General features: G+C 38.0%; 1 protein-coding gene across 2 annotated transcripts in view; it reads right to left on the reverse strand.

Moving 5' to 3' along the window:
- LOC311169310 (keratin-associated protein 19-5-like) overlaps positions 1-3,097 on the reverse strand; it is a gene marked incomplete at both ends in the record, with an annotated part of 48,261 nt that extends 45,164 nt beyond the window's left edge. Inside the window, one exon of one of the 2 annotated variants that reach the window (XM_084231131.1) lies at positions 2,968-3,097. In XM_084231131.1, coding sequence (XP_084087257.1) covers positions 2,968-3,097 — 130 coding nt within the window. Of the gene's footprint in view, positions 1-2,791 lie in introns of those variants that run through there. The other variant, XM_084231130.1, reaches the window with a different exon arrangement.
- Positions 3,098-17,371: the final 14,274 nt, after the last annotated feature.

Consider the following 17,371-nt stretch of genomic DNA (forward strand, 5'->3'; position numbering starts at 1 on the left):
GAGTGGTACTACCATGAGAAACCCCGGGGTCCAAAGTTTTTAAGGGCCGGCCAGTGGTTGCCTGCAATAATTTCTTCAGGTTTTCAAAATGGTCAAGTTCAAGTCAAATTAACTTCCTGGTTCTGGCAGAGGGAGGGAAAAGCAATCATTATGAAACTCTTCTGGAGTCTTCTCAATAACAAAAGGCGACTCAACAAAGAAAAAGACCTAGACATAGCTTTACCCTAGGGAAAGGTAATTACTTCTTCTCCAGCCTCTTTGAGTCCTGCAGGCTCACCTAAGAGGGAGAAGAGTGTACAGGGAACAGAACTCGAGTTAGATTGGACACCAGACATCCAGGGAAGGCAGTAAGCGAGGTCACTGAGGAGCACCTGTGAAAGCCAGCCCGGAGATGCACGACCACTAAAACACCGAGATTTAGTTGTAAAATTGCAGAATGATCTTCCCCCTAAACCTTATCACAGCAACAGGGTTCCTGTAGAATAATGGATCACAGCAGAGAAAGCTGCTACATACTCTCTCTGAAGAAGAGCACTTAGTAAATTCTAGTCAGAAGGAAATAAGCCTCTGGCTCCCACGGGGACAGCACATTTAACACAACCCAACTCTCACACATCAGGAATTCTCACAATAATGGTCTCTGTCTCAGCTCCAAGTTCCAAGTAAAACACATCTGACTTTCAACAACAAAAATACAAGGCATGCCAAAAAGGCAAGGAAAAAACCCACTTGAGAGAGAAAATCAATCATTAGAATCAGATGTGATGCTGGAATTAATAGGCAAAAAATTTCAAAGAAACTATGGATAAGATATTATGTTTTTTCCCAATTTATTTGGCTAATATATTGACTTGGGCATATGTGGTTCTAATGTTAATCTTTTCTTGCATTCTTCAAATAAATCTCAATTGATCATGATATATTGCTTACTTCATATATTGCTAGATTAAATTGGCTTTTATGTTTTTAAGAAAGTTGAATTAATAGGAATACCAGAGTGTGACTTTTTCTGATAATAATCTAATATTTTAATTTTGAGATTTTGCTGCAAGTGTATAGATGTGTTCCCTCTTATTCTCTGAAAGAGAATGTGTTTAATATTCATCTGTAAAGCCATCTGACCTGAAATTGGTATTTTTGGCAAGATTTCTAATCATTGATTAAATGTCTACATAAAGTTCAGAACTACTCGTATTTTTACTTCATTTTGCATTAGTTTTCCTATTTTTAATTTGAATTAGAATTTTTTTAATTGTGGTAATATTGGACAACGTCATCAAGTATCAATACCATAGTGCACCCACCACCAACTCCTGACATCCCACCACCATAGTCCATTGTGCTTCCTTCCCATTTTGTTTTTACCCCACCCCCAGCTCCTCCCTCCTTGGTGCTTCAGCTATCAAGGGCTAGTTTTTAAGTTTGTCTTTAACCAATTATTAACTTATTCTCTAGTCCCCATATTAGTGACACCATCCTTCTGACTTACTTAACAGCATTATCCCATGGTTGTTGAGGTAACATTTATTGACAATACGGGATATGACTTAGGGAGATAGGTTCACAGGACTTCAAATGTATCTCACCACCATAACCTCCACCAAAGCACCCTTATCCCTTGATCATACACTGTTGGGTTCCCTCCCCCTTTTTCCCACACCTCCTTGGCCCTCTAGTAGCCCCAAGTCTGCAGTCATTTTCCTATGGTTTGTTTTAGTTCAGCTTTGTTAGTTCCTTTGTTTTGTTTTTCTATATTCCACATCTGAATAAAATTTAATTTAGTACAATTGATAATATGTATTTGAGGCCAGGATAAATGGTTTATGCATTTATTTTACAAAATATTTTAAACAAAAGAGAAGAGTAAACACAAGAAAGCACAGGACCATTTTTGTAGATTTAACAATTATTAATATTTTGATATCACACATTCGCTTTCATTTCTCAAATGATCTAAACTAATGTATATGCAAACTGAAGTTTTTCCTTATTTTGTTTTGAAATGATCATGATAATTTCCAAGGACTAGTGAATCAAAAAATGAAAAATAAGCTGAAGTTTAATATCACAGAGCCTCTTAAATTTTTAGACAAAGAATCCCTACATTTGGTTGGAAACAAACATATAGATCTTGATAATATTTATGAGAGAGAGAAAGATGAAGGAGAACAAAAGGAAAAGGGGGAAGAGACAGGAGTAATGGAAACATGAAAGGAAGACATAATCATGAAATAAAATCTATTGGTACATTTCTTAGACAAGAAGAAAGTAGCGCCATGGTTGTTGATTATCTTCATGCATTATAGAAAATTTGTTGTGATAAAAGGAATGAAATTCAAAACACATTTGCTATGTCAGAAAAAGTTTATTGTAGATATCACATATTGAAAGGCAAAGTTTTGTTTGGAGTATAAAGACTTTCCCCATCTAGAAGGGGACCCCAAAGAACACCACTAACCAAACACTATCATCCAGTTCATCAAGTCCTCTTCACCTTGTCAGAATCCACGTGGTCCTAACTGCAGTTGAACTCACAAGACAGGATAACAAAGTATACAGGATGGAAAGAAATTTTCTAGAAGAAGTAGTCATACAGAAGTTTATGTGCATGAATTATAAATTTTCAAGTATTGGGCCTCTCCTGGTGGTGCAGCAGTTGAGTGCTGGGCTGTGAGGCTGCCTACAGCCTCTGCAGCGCCAGTTCGTTCCCCGGCGGCTGGCTAGGGTCCCACAAAATGAATGAATGAATGAATGAATGAATGAATGAATGAATAAATTTTCAAGTATTTATTCAGTAGAAGCCAGAAGACCAATATCCTCCACAGCAGGACGGGCGACAGCAGCCACACCTGTAGCCCCCATAGCCAGAGCCAGAGCCCCCATAACCTCCAAAGCCAGAGCCATAGCCTCCATAACCCCCAAAGCCAGATCCGTAGCCTCCATAACCCCCAAAGCCAGAGCCATAGCCTCCGTAACCTCCAAAGCCACAGCCACAGCCCCATCTGCGGAAGCTGCCACAGCCATAGCCACAGCCCAGGCCATCGAAGCCTCCGTAGCCATATCCCAGACCTCCATAGTAGTTGCCGTAGTAGCTCATGGTGTCAGGGGGTGTGAGTTTGACTTGGTGTAGGCAGTTCTGTGGCTGTAACTGTGCAGGGACATTTATATACACTGATGGGTATGGAAAGGCACGCCTCTTGATGTCAGCCAATAAGGCACTACATGACAACTATGTCAAATATCTTATTTCCAAATACCAAACCATGACTTCCAGTTGTTTAGGTATCTAGTTACATAAAAATTATGCAACACATTTGCTTTTCTGTTTCAGTCAAATTCCTAGAAAATTATTTAATTATTAAGATGACATTGTATTTATCGTCCCCATAATTGTTTGCATTTCTGAATTTGAAATTCCATTAACAATTCTCTATAGCTTCAGGCACCTTCAAATTATATCACGAGAGATTGCATTTACCCTTCAAGTATACTCTTTCCTTTGACATTGCACAGTTGTTGACTGTTTTCTAAGCCAAGGATATTATCTTTCTTCTCCCTAGAATTCACATAAACCGAATCATAATTGTTCCCTGAAATCTAGTTTATAAAAACATGACAATCAAGTATGATGTATGTCTCAATACAATGTGCTTTCAAAGTCAGCTGATAATCCCATCCGGTGGTGCAACAATGATTTTATTTTTTAAAAGGGCTACAAACTGAAATCAAAGGAATTCCTCAAGCATCTTGTCTCCTATAGAAAAAGCCTGCTTGGTAGATACTACTGAAGACTGCATAAAAAGAATTCCTGCTAATCAATAAAAAGAGCTCCCATTCTACAAATCTACTTTTATTTCAGATTCTAAATTCCATTTTATCATAAAAGTATAAAATTTAAGAACTCAAAGAGACTTGAGGCAACATTTACTTCAGTGTACTTCATTTTTTTAAAGCTGATGAGAAGGGTACATCTTAGACAAACAATTACCTTTAATGACAAGTGAGGACTAAAACCTAACTGTTCCAACTCAGCCTTCCTTCAGCAGACAAATCTGAAATAGAGGCTATGATTGCAGTTAGGGAGTTTATTCTCCCATCGTGGGCAGCTGCCTTACATTGTTGTTTATCTCATTTTTTTATTTCTACTATCATTGCAGGTAACACAGGTGATATGAAACCAGCTAGCACATACAGTCAGTTAGCTCTGCTTTAAAAAAAAAAAGTTGAAAATAGTTGAGTATAAATCAGTATTTTCTGAACTACATTCACACCTTTTACACCTGCTTCCCTTACCAGTTTATTTAGTGATATGATTAGATGCTTGTAGACAGGATTCTGCAACCTATAACTGAAGGGCATTATTAATAGCAATGAACTTCTTTATTTGAATCTGTTTCAATTAGAAGAGTTTAGATTAAATAACATTTAAGGTAAATTTTTTAAATACTATTAATTTAGTGCTTGTCATAACCAATAATGCAGATATTTTTGCCTGATAGAACAATAATTAATAGAGGATCTCATAAAAGAAATGTTTTTCTTTCTTTTACCCCTAAAAAAGAAGTCAGCTTCAAGCTCTAAGGTTTGCCAACAGATGAAACACCTTGTCATCAACCTCCTCTTCTCATTCTAAGCAGCACTGCTTCCTACCCAGCCCAAGAAGGAACAAACTCTGCCCAGCACCCCTGACCCCACCCCCGCCAGTACACTTTCTGGTGTCTGCAGAAAGAACATTCTTCCCAGCCTTTTATCTTTCCCAGATATTGCTGCATTCACATCTGCATTTATGCCTTTATATATAGCTACATGTCAGTATTAAGGATTCCTTTTATTCTTACAATAATTCTTTATTTTCTCTTTAATCAGCATATATTTTAAGAATATATTCACATAAAAGTCAGCGCTATTGTGTGGTTTTTGAAACAACTATAGGAAAAAAAAGCAAATAATAAAACAGAAACTGCAAAGGATAAGAGAGAAATCCAATTCGCCAAAATGTCTTTTAACCAAATAAACTCTTGATTTCAACCAATTCAACAAGATAATGAAATGTAAACTTTGTTGTCTTCACTTCTTATACCGCCAATAAATGCAAAATGAGTGCAAGAACTTACTAGAAATTTAAAAATTAGCTCAGATTATCTTCATTAGCAAGTTAAAAACTTTAGGATGGTTCTCAGGGGAAATTATCATATGAAAAACAGCTTGATTGGAAAAGAACTGTATACAATATTTATAGAGCTACTCTCTGCAATTTATATTTTTGTTTTTTCAGCAATTTTAATAACTCCCCACCTTTACACTCTCATGTTCACACTCACTTTCTTTGAAACTTAAATTCAATTTTTAAAAAATGTTTTTAAAAATGTGAATCTTTCTTTTTACCCACCACCCAAAGTTTTACCTTTCCTTACAGTTTCTGTGTTGGCAAAGAGCCTCAAAGATCACCCATTTCTTCAAACCAGGAAGCTAGATGCATATCCATGTCAAACTTCTTTTATTTAATTTCCCTAAATTCAAATGAACCCTCATCATTTATTCAACAAATAATGCAAAGCATGAGCCTACAATCTGGGAGATAAAGTAGAAAGAGAAAAACAAACCCTTCATCCCCACAGGGCAACACTTTAAAGGATAAAACAGACCATAAACAAATAACAGACAATTAATGCATTCAACAAATATTGACTAACCGGCTATGCCATGCTCAACGTTTTTCTAGGCACTGGGGATCATATTTCAAGGTAGCAAAAAAAGTAGATGAAAAGCCCTATCTTCCTGAGGTTATACTCTAATGAGGAGTCAACTGATCAAACAAAAGATAACACTATATAGTGATGACAGCCAAAGAGGAAATATAAAGTAGAAGTGGGAACTATGCAATGACCAGTTGAGGGCATTGAGATTGTAGAGAGATTGGTAGGGAAGGCCCCTCCTAGGTAAGCAACTTGTAGGTAAAGACTTACATGATTATTATAGAACCATCTCAGTGAAAGGGGAGAAGCATCACAGCAGATGAAGGGCCATCATTCCCCTGCCCCTACTCACACACATTCCCAGCAGACCATTAACCAAACCCTGCAAAGGGGGACTGCTGATTAAGAGAAAGGTGGATATATATTGGAGGTAGAACAAAGGAAGAGAAGAGAAACTTGGAGCAGACACAAGGGGGTGAGACACATGTTGGGCAGTCAGTTGTGTTAAAAAACAAAACTCACAAACTTACAGATCTCATTGCCTTTATTAAATTGTTAGGGGAAAAAAGGATGTCCCAAAGCAAATTCCATATAGGCTTTGTGGACTCCACCCCCACCCCAGGTCAAAGCCAAAGACACCAGGAACTCCAAATCCCATCAATGGACTGGTCCATATGACGTTTTGCTAAGCACACATACTTCTCTAAAACTTGCAGGTATAAAACCCTGGGTACATCATTCCAGAGTTAAGAAAGCGCCAGAAGGAACTGACCCAGAGACGAAGTCCCATTGGTCTTGTGAACCCATTGAAGACTTGAGATATTTATTTAAGAAACAGAAAGAAACTTGAATGTTACTGACTTCTTTTCCAGTTATTGTTGCAGGATACCCAAGAACTCGTTTTTTTTTCTGAAGAAACCCTGAGAAGAAAAAAAACTAACATGGTCTAACCAATCTCTTCCTTTCAAAGTTTAGGAGATGTGAAATAACATCTAGGATCATGCATATGCTGACAGTATTTTTTTTTTTCATAGAAAGGTTTTTAATCTTGATTTTGTTATTTCCTAATCAACTTTTGTTTTTTTTTTACTTTGAAGTTTTTTTTTCCTGCTTGTTTTTTTTATTGTTACTTTGGCCTGTCAGACAAACTGCAGTTGTATGGGATATCCCACGCGTGATGAATGGTAACAAAAGAGCTCTTTGTGTCTATATGTTGTCTGTCAGTATGTCCTTGTGTCTAACCGTCTTGACCTCCAGTGATCGACAAATTGGTATACATGGTGCCCATAGACATTGAAAAAAAAAAAAAAAAAAAGAGTCTCCAGTAATGAGAAAAACTAAAGGTTATGGTTTGATTGTCAACATTGTGCTACTGAACTAAGACGGTGCCTTCATAGAGATTGAATATTGTTGTTTCTGTTACTTTTCTGATATTTATGGCAAAGCTTCCCAGAAATCTAAATTCAAGTACAAATTTGGTAGCCTGTCATTTGACTAATGCAAGGAAATTTTGTGGAACCTCAGTAGAGCTCCTGAGACACTCCACGAAGTTTCTCCTTTTCCTCCTGGGAAGGCATTACATGAATTTGTTCTATTTGGCTTTTACCTAATGAAGTAAAACTGGAAGGGAAGCATTGTCACTTGGGAAAATGGTAAAACTTTGGTATGTACAAAATGTTAACAGTAGTATCTGGTATGTATGTAAATTGTCAATGGTGATTGTCACCTTGTAATATTGTATAATTCAATTGTTTCACACCTACAGAAATTGTTTCCGGAAATATAGGGAGAAAAGGTCTCAACAGATTCCTATTGATGGAACTGTTGAGAGTAAAAAACTTTCCTATAAAGGACTGAATAGACCTGGAAATACACCTGACATTTACTAAGGTTTCTTTGACATAATACTGGAAATTTTTTTATGCATTCTGTCCTGAATCCACGAAGTTTTTTGTTTTGTTTTGTTTTGAGTAACCAGGATCTGCAGAAAGGTTGCAATTTTTTTCCAGCAAAGCTAACTTGTCACATTTTCTCTCCCCTTGATACCAACACAGCATACAAATAGTGGTAGTAATTTTTGCTACTTATCTTAGAGTCTGTTTTTGCATAACTTCCATAGGGATTTTGTCTGTTTTAACAAAAATTGGACACGAGTTTGATTGTGTGGCTTTGTGTGGAGTTCTTCCAAAAAGTTGAAAAAGAGCTGAACCAAGAAGAGGAGAACCTGTTTGCCTTGTTTGTAGGGTTCCAGAGACCTCCAAAGAAGGTGAGGAAGCTTGCCTCCATTGGCAGGACTGGACAACCCGGCCAACAAAAATGCCCTGGTACCCTCGAGAAGAGGAAAGCCCAGGTGGAGTCTGATGAGACCAACTTTATACCTGAAGCATACATCGACTGGATGCCACCGGTTCGCTCTGATCCTGTATGGAATATTTCAACAAAGCCAGCTAAAAATTGCTGTTAGTTATTTCTACCCTGTGATTTTATGCAAAAATAGGAATAATGGTTTAAAAGTAGATTTAGTTTGCAAACTTTTGCTTTGTTGTTAAAAGTTTGGGATCAAGGTTGAAAAAATTTGTGTTTTTTTTACATCAGTTGAACCATTTTAAGATTTTTTTTTCCTGTAATTTTTACATATCTACTGTCTTGTTTTGGCTAACGTCTCCAGATTTTTTTTTTTTTTTGGCTTAAACTGATGAACTATTTTTCCTGGAGTGGAGGACTTTTTGCTTTCCACAATGGACAAATACCTGGAGAGACTGGTTTTCTTTCACACTGGAACCTGACAAAATGTTCATCTGATACTGCATCCCAACCTCCATATATTCGATCTTCATCACCATGGAAATGGTGGCAACAAGTGAAAGGGGGGAATTGTTAGGGGAAAAAAGGATGTCCCAAAGCAAATTCCATATAGGCTTTGTGGACTCCACCCCCACCCCAGGTCAAAGCCAAAGACACCGGGAACTCCAAATCCCATCACCACCAAAGGGAAGGTGGCTGGGACCTGAGGGTGGGGTTAAGCAGCCAGGTGGTTACAAAAGGCAGACACGTGGGTTTTGGGGCTCTCCATTTTTTGGGCTCTCCGCCAGCTCACAGAGTCCGGTCAGCTCGGAGAGTGACTTTGGGTTTCCAGGTCGTCGGATCGGGTAGGACGCATAAAAGACTTTATTTCCCTATTTTCTCCCTGAGTTGTATATTTTCCTTATTTCTTTTTCTCTTGTAAATAAACCTTTTATTAACCCTTTTGCGTGTCTGTAGTAGAGTATTCATAAGTCCCTTTAAAGCGCGCGGGTGAGGACCCACAGCCAGGAACCCGTTTAATATCGGGGCTGCTCTATAACAAAATGATTAATGAATAGAAAACATCTTGTGTAGATAATGCAGCAATTTACACAAAATGGTGGTTGCTTATAGATAGAAAGAGGGTGGGACAAGATTATTAGCAAAAGAAAATAATATTACAGTTTAAATCACCTTCCTTCAGGGAATTCAAGAGGGTCTCACCATGCAGATTATTTATGCTGATTGGGAAACTCAAGATTGACTGTTTTAGAAGTACACTTTTAGGGAATTTTGAAACTGCAATAGGTGTTATGTCTGGGTGGGGACCCAAATTGAAGGACTCCATCTTGAACCTGTTTTTTTAATATTTTTAGAATCTAAGAAGTGACTGTTCAAAACAGGATGGGAATAGGTCTCTTAGTTAAATAACATGTGAAGGGAACCCTCTAGTCCCTTCTGGTGTACATGGCTTCTATTACTCCAGCATCATGTATATGCTGGGTATTATATTTATCACTAGTATATTTCATATGGCACAGATATTAAGACAGGGAACATCATCTATATGAACCTGGACTAATTACATGAGCCCTGCAAAGTAGACTATTCCCTAGCTGGTAGCAGAATAAGAAGTCACAGACTCAGACCATGAGGATGATTTGACAAATATTTGTTGGCTGCAAGTGGAGGGTGCCATGTGCTGAGGAATATAAGAAGACTCTGATTGCTGAGAGTATCCCCCTCCATGGCCAGGATGATAATGGACACTAGCCCAACTGTCATATATATTAATATTGTAATGATCCTGACTGATCAAGATGCATTGACATTGTGATGATTCTGACTGATGCAAGGGTGGGGGCAGCAGAGACAGAGTGATATAAAAAGCAACGACTTTATGAAGTCACTTTATGATAAACAGTCATGTGTAAGGCAAGGGTAAATAAAGATTTGATGAAGCAGAGAGGCACTGCATAACTCAAAATGATCAAGTGGTCCTGTTAATATGCCCTTGAAAAGTGGCATAAATATGGATACCAATTGGAGGCAAACTGAGAGGTAATAAACTCTGTAACCAAGATCCTGAAGCTTTCTCAAAGGTTTGGCAAGAACCCTGGGGTTCTCACCCTCAGAAGTGGCAATGCCCCTCCCTGTGGTTTGACAGCAGCCAGCAACTCACCAGGTGTGCTTGGTCCAACTCACTCTGTGTGCCTGAACTTGGCCAAAAAGTTGTTATCTTCCTCCCTTTGCTATCAAATTAATTATATACTCATATCATCCAAATGTGGACTCCCCACAATAAGTACATGTTGTCCTTAAGTGCATTTGGCTTGAGTCTTAAGTGAGAGCTTCCTGCTTCATAGACAATAACACTCTAGAGATCTGATAGACACACATGCCTAGAATTTAGTTTTAGGACTGAAGACAGAGAACTCAATGACGTCTTGCCAGACTGTCCTACAGAAGTGGGAGCTTAAACAAGGATAATATCTTAAGCTGATAAATTTGTGATGATTCATGAAGCAGCAACAGAAAACTAATAGGTTCTTAATCTGAATTTTTTTTTAAGATTTATTTATTTATACAAGCAGTGGGTACAGTCAGAAGCGTGTACTGGGTACAGTACACAAGAGCCAGAGTGGGGAACAGAACAGGCAGATCAATGAAATACACTGCTGAGGGGAGCAGTGGGCAGCAGGAGAGGTCTGCACGCCATGTGGGACCCTCGCCCGTGGCCAGGGATTGAAGCAGTGCTGCAGAGGCTGCGGGCAGCTTTGCAGCCCAGCACTCAACCACTGCACCACCAGGGGAGGCCCAATCTGAATGTTCTTATTGCTCAAATTACTATTTTTTTAATTATAAGTATTATTCCTCAATGCTATCACATCAATTTTGGCTCACATGATGATTCAAATGGAGCAGAAGGAAAATTGAGAATATATACTACATATGAAATATTATATATATTAGTATATATCTCAAAAGTAAGCATATTAGAGTTTGAGCCTTTAGGACCTGCTTTTTGACTCTTTCCCCATGAATAGGAGACCAGTGGTACTTTAATGCCACTTTCCACCTGCCAAACTTCAAAGGATTATGTTGGTTTTTATCCAAAGAAAGTTTTTTTTTCTCTATACAGATCAGTAAACTACGATTAAAGAATTTAACTCCTAGTTCTGGCCATTTACTATGATATTGGACATTAAGCTGAAAATCATTTTGAAAACTAGGTAAAAGTGGGTCTATATAATTTAAGATATTAAAAAATTAAAGGAAATCTGTAGGAAATATTTTGAAAATGGAAAAAAATAACATATTAAATAGAAATATCATTACATAAAGTTTTACTGTAGAAGTCAATGAAAACTGTCAGCAGTATATTTCTAATTAAAACCTATGACCACTAAAATATTGTCTTTCTGATACAACTGGTTCTAAAGCATTAACCTTCCTTAGACTTATAATGGTTACAAAACAGGGCACGATTCTTCTAAGTTATCTGTCTTCCATTTCATATGCCCACTCACAGCAATTTTTAGATAACTGCCACCATTATTTTTGATGATGGCTATCACCTATGAGTTGGAAGAGCTTTGCAGGTAATCTAACGCTATCTTCCAATTTCTACTTCTCAAATGAATCTCTACTGAAAATGTGGAATGAGGACGTGCCTGCTAGAGAAACCTGCATCTAGTTATTGTTACAGAGAAATGGGCTGCCAAGAGCACTCAGACCAACATAACACTGCTCCTCAACACACTCTCCATCCCTCTTTCTTGAGTTTTTCTTCAATACTAAACTCAGGAAACATCTTTTGGTGGAACAATCACTGACCACAAAAGGCTGGATTACTTATTTGCTCCTCATACGAAGTCTCATCGCTTCCAATGCGTAAAACTTTCTTACAAATTAACACGGACCACTGTGATCATACATTTACTATCTGAATTTCTATCTGACCTGTGATCTCATCAGTATCCCAGGAAATTTCTTCTTTCTGTCCCTTAATACAGATTAGGGGGGATAGGATGATGTATCTTCTTACCCTTGGAAGAAGGTCAGATAAATGCACAATAGAATCTACCATGGCAGCACAGCCACTGTGGCATCACCAAACAGAAAAAGTAAATCAGCAGAAGCTTTTGTTATCACACTAGCATGCTATTTTTCCTTAAATGTTCCATTCATCTAATAATATGGACATAATTTTCTGCGATGTGGACTAGTATATAATTATTTTGTAAGGCTCATAGAAACTGTAGTATCAGTCCCTTGAACCTGTACAGCATAAAAATGCTGTGCCTCATACCTACCATTCATTGCTTGCTCTGTCTGACTCTAATCTATGTCAACCTCTAAAGACATTCATCAATATTTTCAGGAATACAAGTAGAGATATTGCTTGATTTGCCATGATCATTCTATGTTACTGAAGAAAATTAAATGTGGCAACTTTCAGTCTTTTTTCCATACGTAATGTGCTTCTCTCTTTGATCATTTTGGTTTATAGAATCCAAAACTAAGAATGCCACTGTCATAAATTTATAAGTAGGTCAAATGTTGACCTATTTTTGTGGTTATAACTTGAATTCAATTGCCTTTCAAAAGCTGTCATCATTCTATGAGCAGCTTAAGAAATCTTTCTACCTGACATATGGAAAAAAGAAAGAAGCTTCCTCAGAGAAGACAAAAGAAACCCATACAATCTCCATTTTTGCAGGGTTTTATCATCAGTGAAGCAAATCTTGTTTAAAAAAATAAAGTCGAATGAAAGGCAAAGACATCAACTCGAGGTACAAGCAATGACAGAGACCAAGCAAGAACAAAGTGCACATTTCTGAAATGTTCAAGTACCCACAGCCATGAGCTTGGCATCTGGTCCCTTAAATAGGACCCCAAACAGGGTTAGATATACCCCACCTGCTTAGCAAGGAGGTAAAAATGAATGAAGGTGGGAAAAATTCTTTTCAGGACCTTTTGAGATGTAAACTCTGCAGTGTAATAAACGTTCATTTGCTCACCCAAATATGTAAGCACCTTCTGAGCCATATATCTTTCAAACATAATGGAGAGTTCTGGACTCCAGAACTCTGTACTTCTGAACTCTGGACTCCAGAATTCTGGACTCCAGAATTAGCTAGCAATTGTTATGTGAGGGCTGATCAAGTTCCCTTTCAACTGCTGTTTAAGTGAGGCCTCAAAAGAAGCCACAGTAGAAGAAATCCATGAAGAACATAGCTCCCAACAGCCTAACAGTTGTGTCCTACTTGGAAACAGCAAAAAACAGCAGGACTTTGTGTACAACAATGGCAAACAGGACTCATGTGCCTAAGGATCCCGCTGCGGACATGGGAGACAGGCTAAGAGCAGCTGTCGCTGTGTCTATAGTTTCCACCGAGTGTGAGAAGAACAGTCGGGCAGACTCTACCTTCACAGCTATGTGGGCTCCAGATCCCAGCCGTGGACAGGAGCTTTTCACCAAGCACAGACATAGATACAGGCAGAGACGCGCATAAACTCACACAGCGCTTGTGCATTTGGAAAGCTATTTATGAGCCACAGACAGGATAACTAGGACACATTTAAAATGCCAAAGTCAGTTTAATGCAAAGTGAGTTTTCACACATCTCACATGAACAATTTTGGGTGAGAACTGTGCCGAAATACGTCTCCAGAAGGAGAACCATCACCCAAACTGTAAATCATCCCCTCCCCACAGGATTAAAATTGTAGCTTAGAAGATTTTGATCAAGGGAGCCTTGGCGTGCTGAAATCTGAAAGCCTTAGCACAGTCACCCAGGGGTGACTTGTCATTATTTAATCAGAGCGAGGCATTCATGGAATGGTGCCCAGCAGGTAGGATCAGCAAGAGGAAAGTTCGCTGAAAGTTCTCAGTCGGGCATAGGATTTCTCAGTAGAAGCCAGAGGACCAGTATCTGCCATAGCAGCACGGGCGGTAGCAGCTGTATCTATAGCCCCCAAAGCCAGGGCCGTAGCCAGCACCATAGCCACCGCCCAGACCTTGGAAGCAGCCGCAGCCGCAGCCCAGGCCACCGAGGCCACCGAAGCCACCAAAGCCACCGAAGCCACCGAAGCCTCCGTAGCCACCGTAACCCAGGCCTCCGTAGTAGTTGCCGTAGTAGCTCATGGTGTCAGCAGTGGAGGGTTGAGGCGAGAGCAAGGTGTTTGCAGAATATGAACTTCTCTGCTTCCACGGGGCCTTTTATACACCCTCCATCGTGGGTGTGACAAACCACAAGCGATCTGCCTTGCATTTTATCAATTAATTTGTATAAAGCCCAAGTCATTAACCAGGTTGGGTTCACTTAGAGGAGAAGCCCTCACTTCCTTTCATCTCGGGATTCCTTTTATGCCTCTAAATTCTTGAAGGTGTATATCAAATACCTCCGGTAATAATAAAAATGACTGACCTGCTTCATCTCTGTAACTAAGTTTCTTGAATTAGATAATTTGACAGCTACACATATGTTTAAGCTTGCCTCAGAATAACAGCATCATATATCAAAAAGCAGAATGAAAGCTCGGGTACACAAACAGCTGGGGTGCAACAAGCTGGGTGGAGCATCTGATCGTGATATCACCAATATTTTTATTGATTTTTTTTTTTTTGGCCAAGGAATCCAAGTGCCCAGATAAATATTCCTTTTTGTAATGTTTTAGTTTGGGGTGGGGATAATTTGGTATTTGAATACAATGTTTTTAGGTGAATTAGTGGTATTGTTATTCTTATTGGTTCTTGTGTTTATAGTTTTATGTACATCAACATCTCCTAAGTATGAAATATCTAAAATACGTTTTCTACGAAAAAGATGTATATCATTTGTATTTGTGAATGACAACAAATATATCCTTTTTTTAAAGATTTATTTAGGCATACAAGAATTGGGGTTCAGGCCAGAAGTGTGTGTGTGTGTATGTGTGTGCATTTTCCAGAGACAGAGTGGGAAGCAGGGGGATTGACTGAAATACACTACTGAGGGGAACAGCAGGTGAGACAGGAGAGGTCTGCTGCACATGTGGGTCACCTCCCTGGCTGGGAATTGAACTCCTGCAGTAGCTGTGGATAGATTCATAGTGCTGACGCTTTACCCCCTTGTGCCACCAGGAAGGCCCAGCAACAAATGTATTCTAATCCATTTAATGTACTGGAAATATGTAGATTAAAATGTATACAATGGAGATACCTATTTAGTACACTAATATCTCACCTGTGTGTGGGGGGCCAGCACAATGGGGCTCTCATGATGGACTAGGGCTGCTTTGATGGTGGGGAACTACAGAGACCACACCCGAGAGGAGAAATCCTAGTCTGTCAAAAAACTAACAAGGATGTAAGAAAAAGGTGCTTCATTAAGAATAACTTCATTTAGGGCCTCCCCAGTGGTGCAGCGGTTGAGCGCTGGGTTGCGAAGCTGCCCGCAGCTTCTGTAGCACCAGTTTGATCCCCAGCCGCTGGGCGAGGGTCCCGCATGGTGCGCAGACCTCTCCTGCCGCCCGCTGCTCCCCTGTGTGTATTTCGTCAGTCTGCCTGTTCTGTTCCCCACTCTGGCTCTGGTGAATTCTCTCACCCTCCCGCGCTTCTGACTGTACCCAGTGCTTGTATAAATAAATAAATAAATCTTAAAAAAAAAAGAATAACTTCATTTAAAAAACTGAATTAAATAAAATTGCTAATTAATGATTTCTAATAGTTCCTGATTTCCTGGTAATACTCTTGGTTGGGGGAGGGGGCTGTCAAGAAATGTTATTGAATACAAAAAAGAAAATCACTATGACATCAAGACAATGAGAAGAGTTCATCATATATAAGATATAGAGGTTGTAAATGTGTAAACATAATAAGCAATGTTCCATTCACACAGAATCCCGCCTGAAAAAAACAATTTAATAAGTGCTTTGTAAAGCTTCAACTTTTCTTTTTTTCATTGCCATATGCAACATCCAATTGTAGTGCTATTTTTGTTAATAAAATATTTTCATCTCTATCTCGTTATTGAAATGTGAAGAGATGTGCCAGTAAAGTTCTATTTACTCAGGAAATGTTCAGTCTTTATGAAATGGCATTATTAGAGGCAAAATATTAATTTTCTATTGATGGAGATTTTTCAGAAATATCCGTTATTAATTATCTATATTATTTTCTTGACACAATTCCATGCTGATAATAATTGAAAGAGATAAAGATAAAACTTCTATTATTAAATAACTGAACATTTTGCTATGGGAAAGCTAACCTTTATTTCCCTACTTTCCAAGATGATTGTTTCAATTTAAGTATACTGTTAAATTTTATATTCTTTGTGTCATTATCATCAATGTAAAAGTCATGCATCTACTCTGCAAAATAACAATGACATAGGGCAAGATTTTCCACACTTGTCACTGGTATTGATCATCTCTCTGTAGTGGATGAAAAGAAAATAGAAAGATGATACGGTGGAATGCCAATATAAAACTGATGATATGCTCAAATTTGGAAAATGCAAGAAAATCAAACGGCCAATGAGAATAACCCAAGAATGCAATAAGATGGCTACAAAATAAATATTACAAAACCATAGATTTTCACATTTACCAATAACAGCTTTTGAGAGTATACTTGACTAATAACTTACTCTAATTTCAATAACAATGTCAAAAAAGAGCCATGGAATTAACAAGAAATGTGCATAACTGATTAAAAAAAAAGCCTCATGGCAGAAGATAGAAAATTTGAATGAATGAGGAAATTTGCCATTTATTTCACTGTATGAGGAGATACAGAAATTACCATCCCTTCCATTTTTATTCAAAAATATAATAGGATCTTAATCAAGATCACAGTGTGATTTTTGGAAATCTTACAAAATTTTCTTAATATTTTCCAAAAAAAGAAGGCAGTTTTTCAGACTAGAATTTCACCAGTAAATATTAAAATAAATAAAGGGAAACAGAATGATATTGTCAGGATTAACAGTTCATGAGAAAACAACCAAAAGTCCAATTAATTATTAAGCTTGCTTATCACCACTGTTTTATTTAGGAGTGTTACAAATATAAAGGAGTGTATTCAATTTTTACTTGTCTTTTTTGATAGCATTTTCAAGTTTAAGTAACAAGAATAATGTGAACATCACAAAATGGTTTTTTTCTTATTGTTCTATCTGATCTTTGAAAGTCTCAGAACAAATTATTTGAAAATACCTAATAGAAATATCTTTATTTGCTATCATGAATTACTGCTCTAATTAAATTTTTCATTCATTCTTGAAATATTTATGGAGTAAAGCATGACCTCTATTCATACTGTTTTATCTTCTTAGTCATATTTAGATTCATTACACACAGACATGATTTACATCACAAGATTTTTTTCATATTTTCTAAAT

This window comes from Talpa europaea, assembly GCF_964194135.1.
Source record: "Talpa europaea genome assembly, chromosome: 4".
Lineage (NCBI taxonomy): Eukaryota > Metazoa > Chordata > Mammalia > Eulipotyphla > Talpidae > Talpa > Talpa europaea.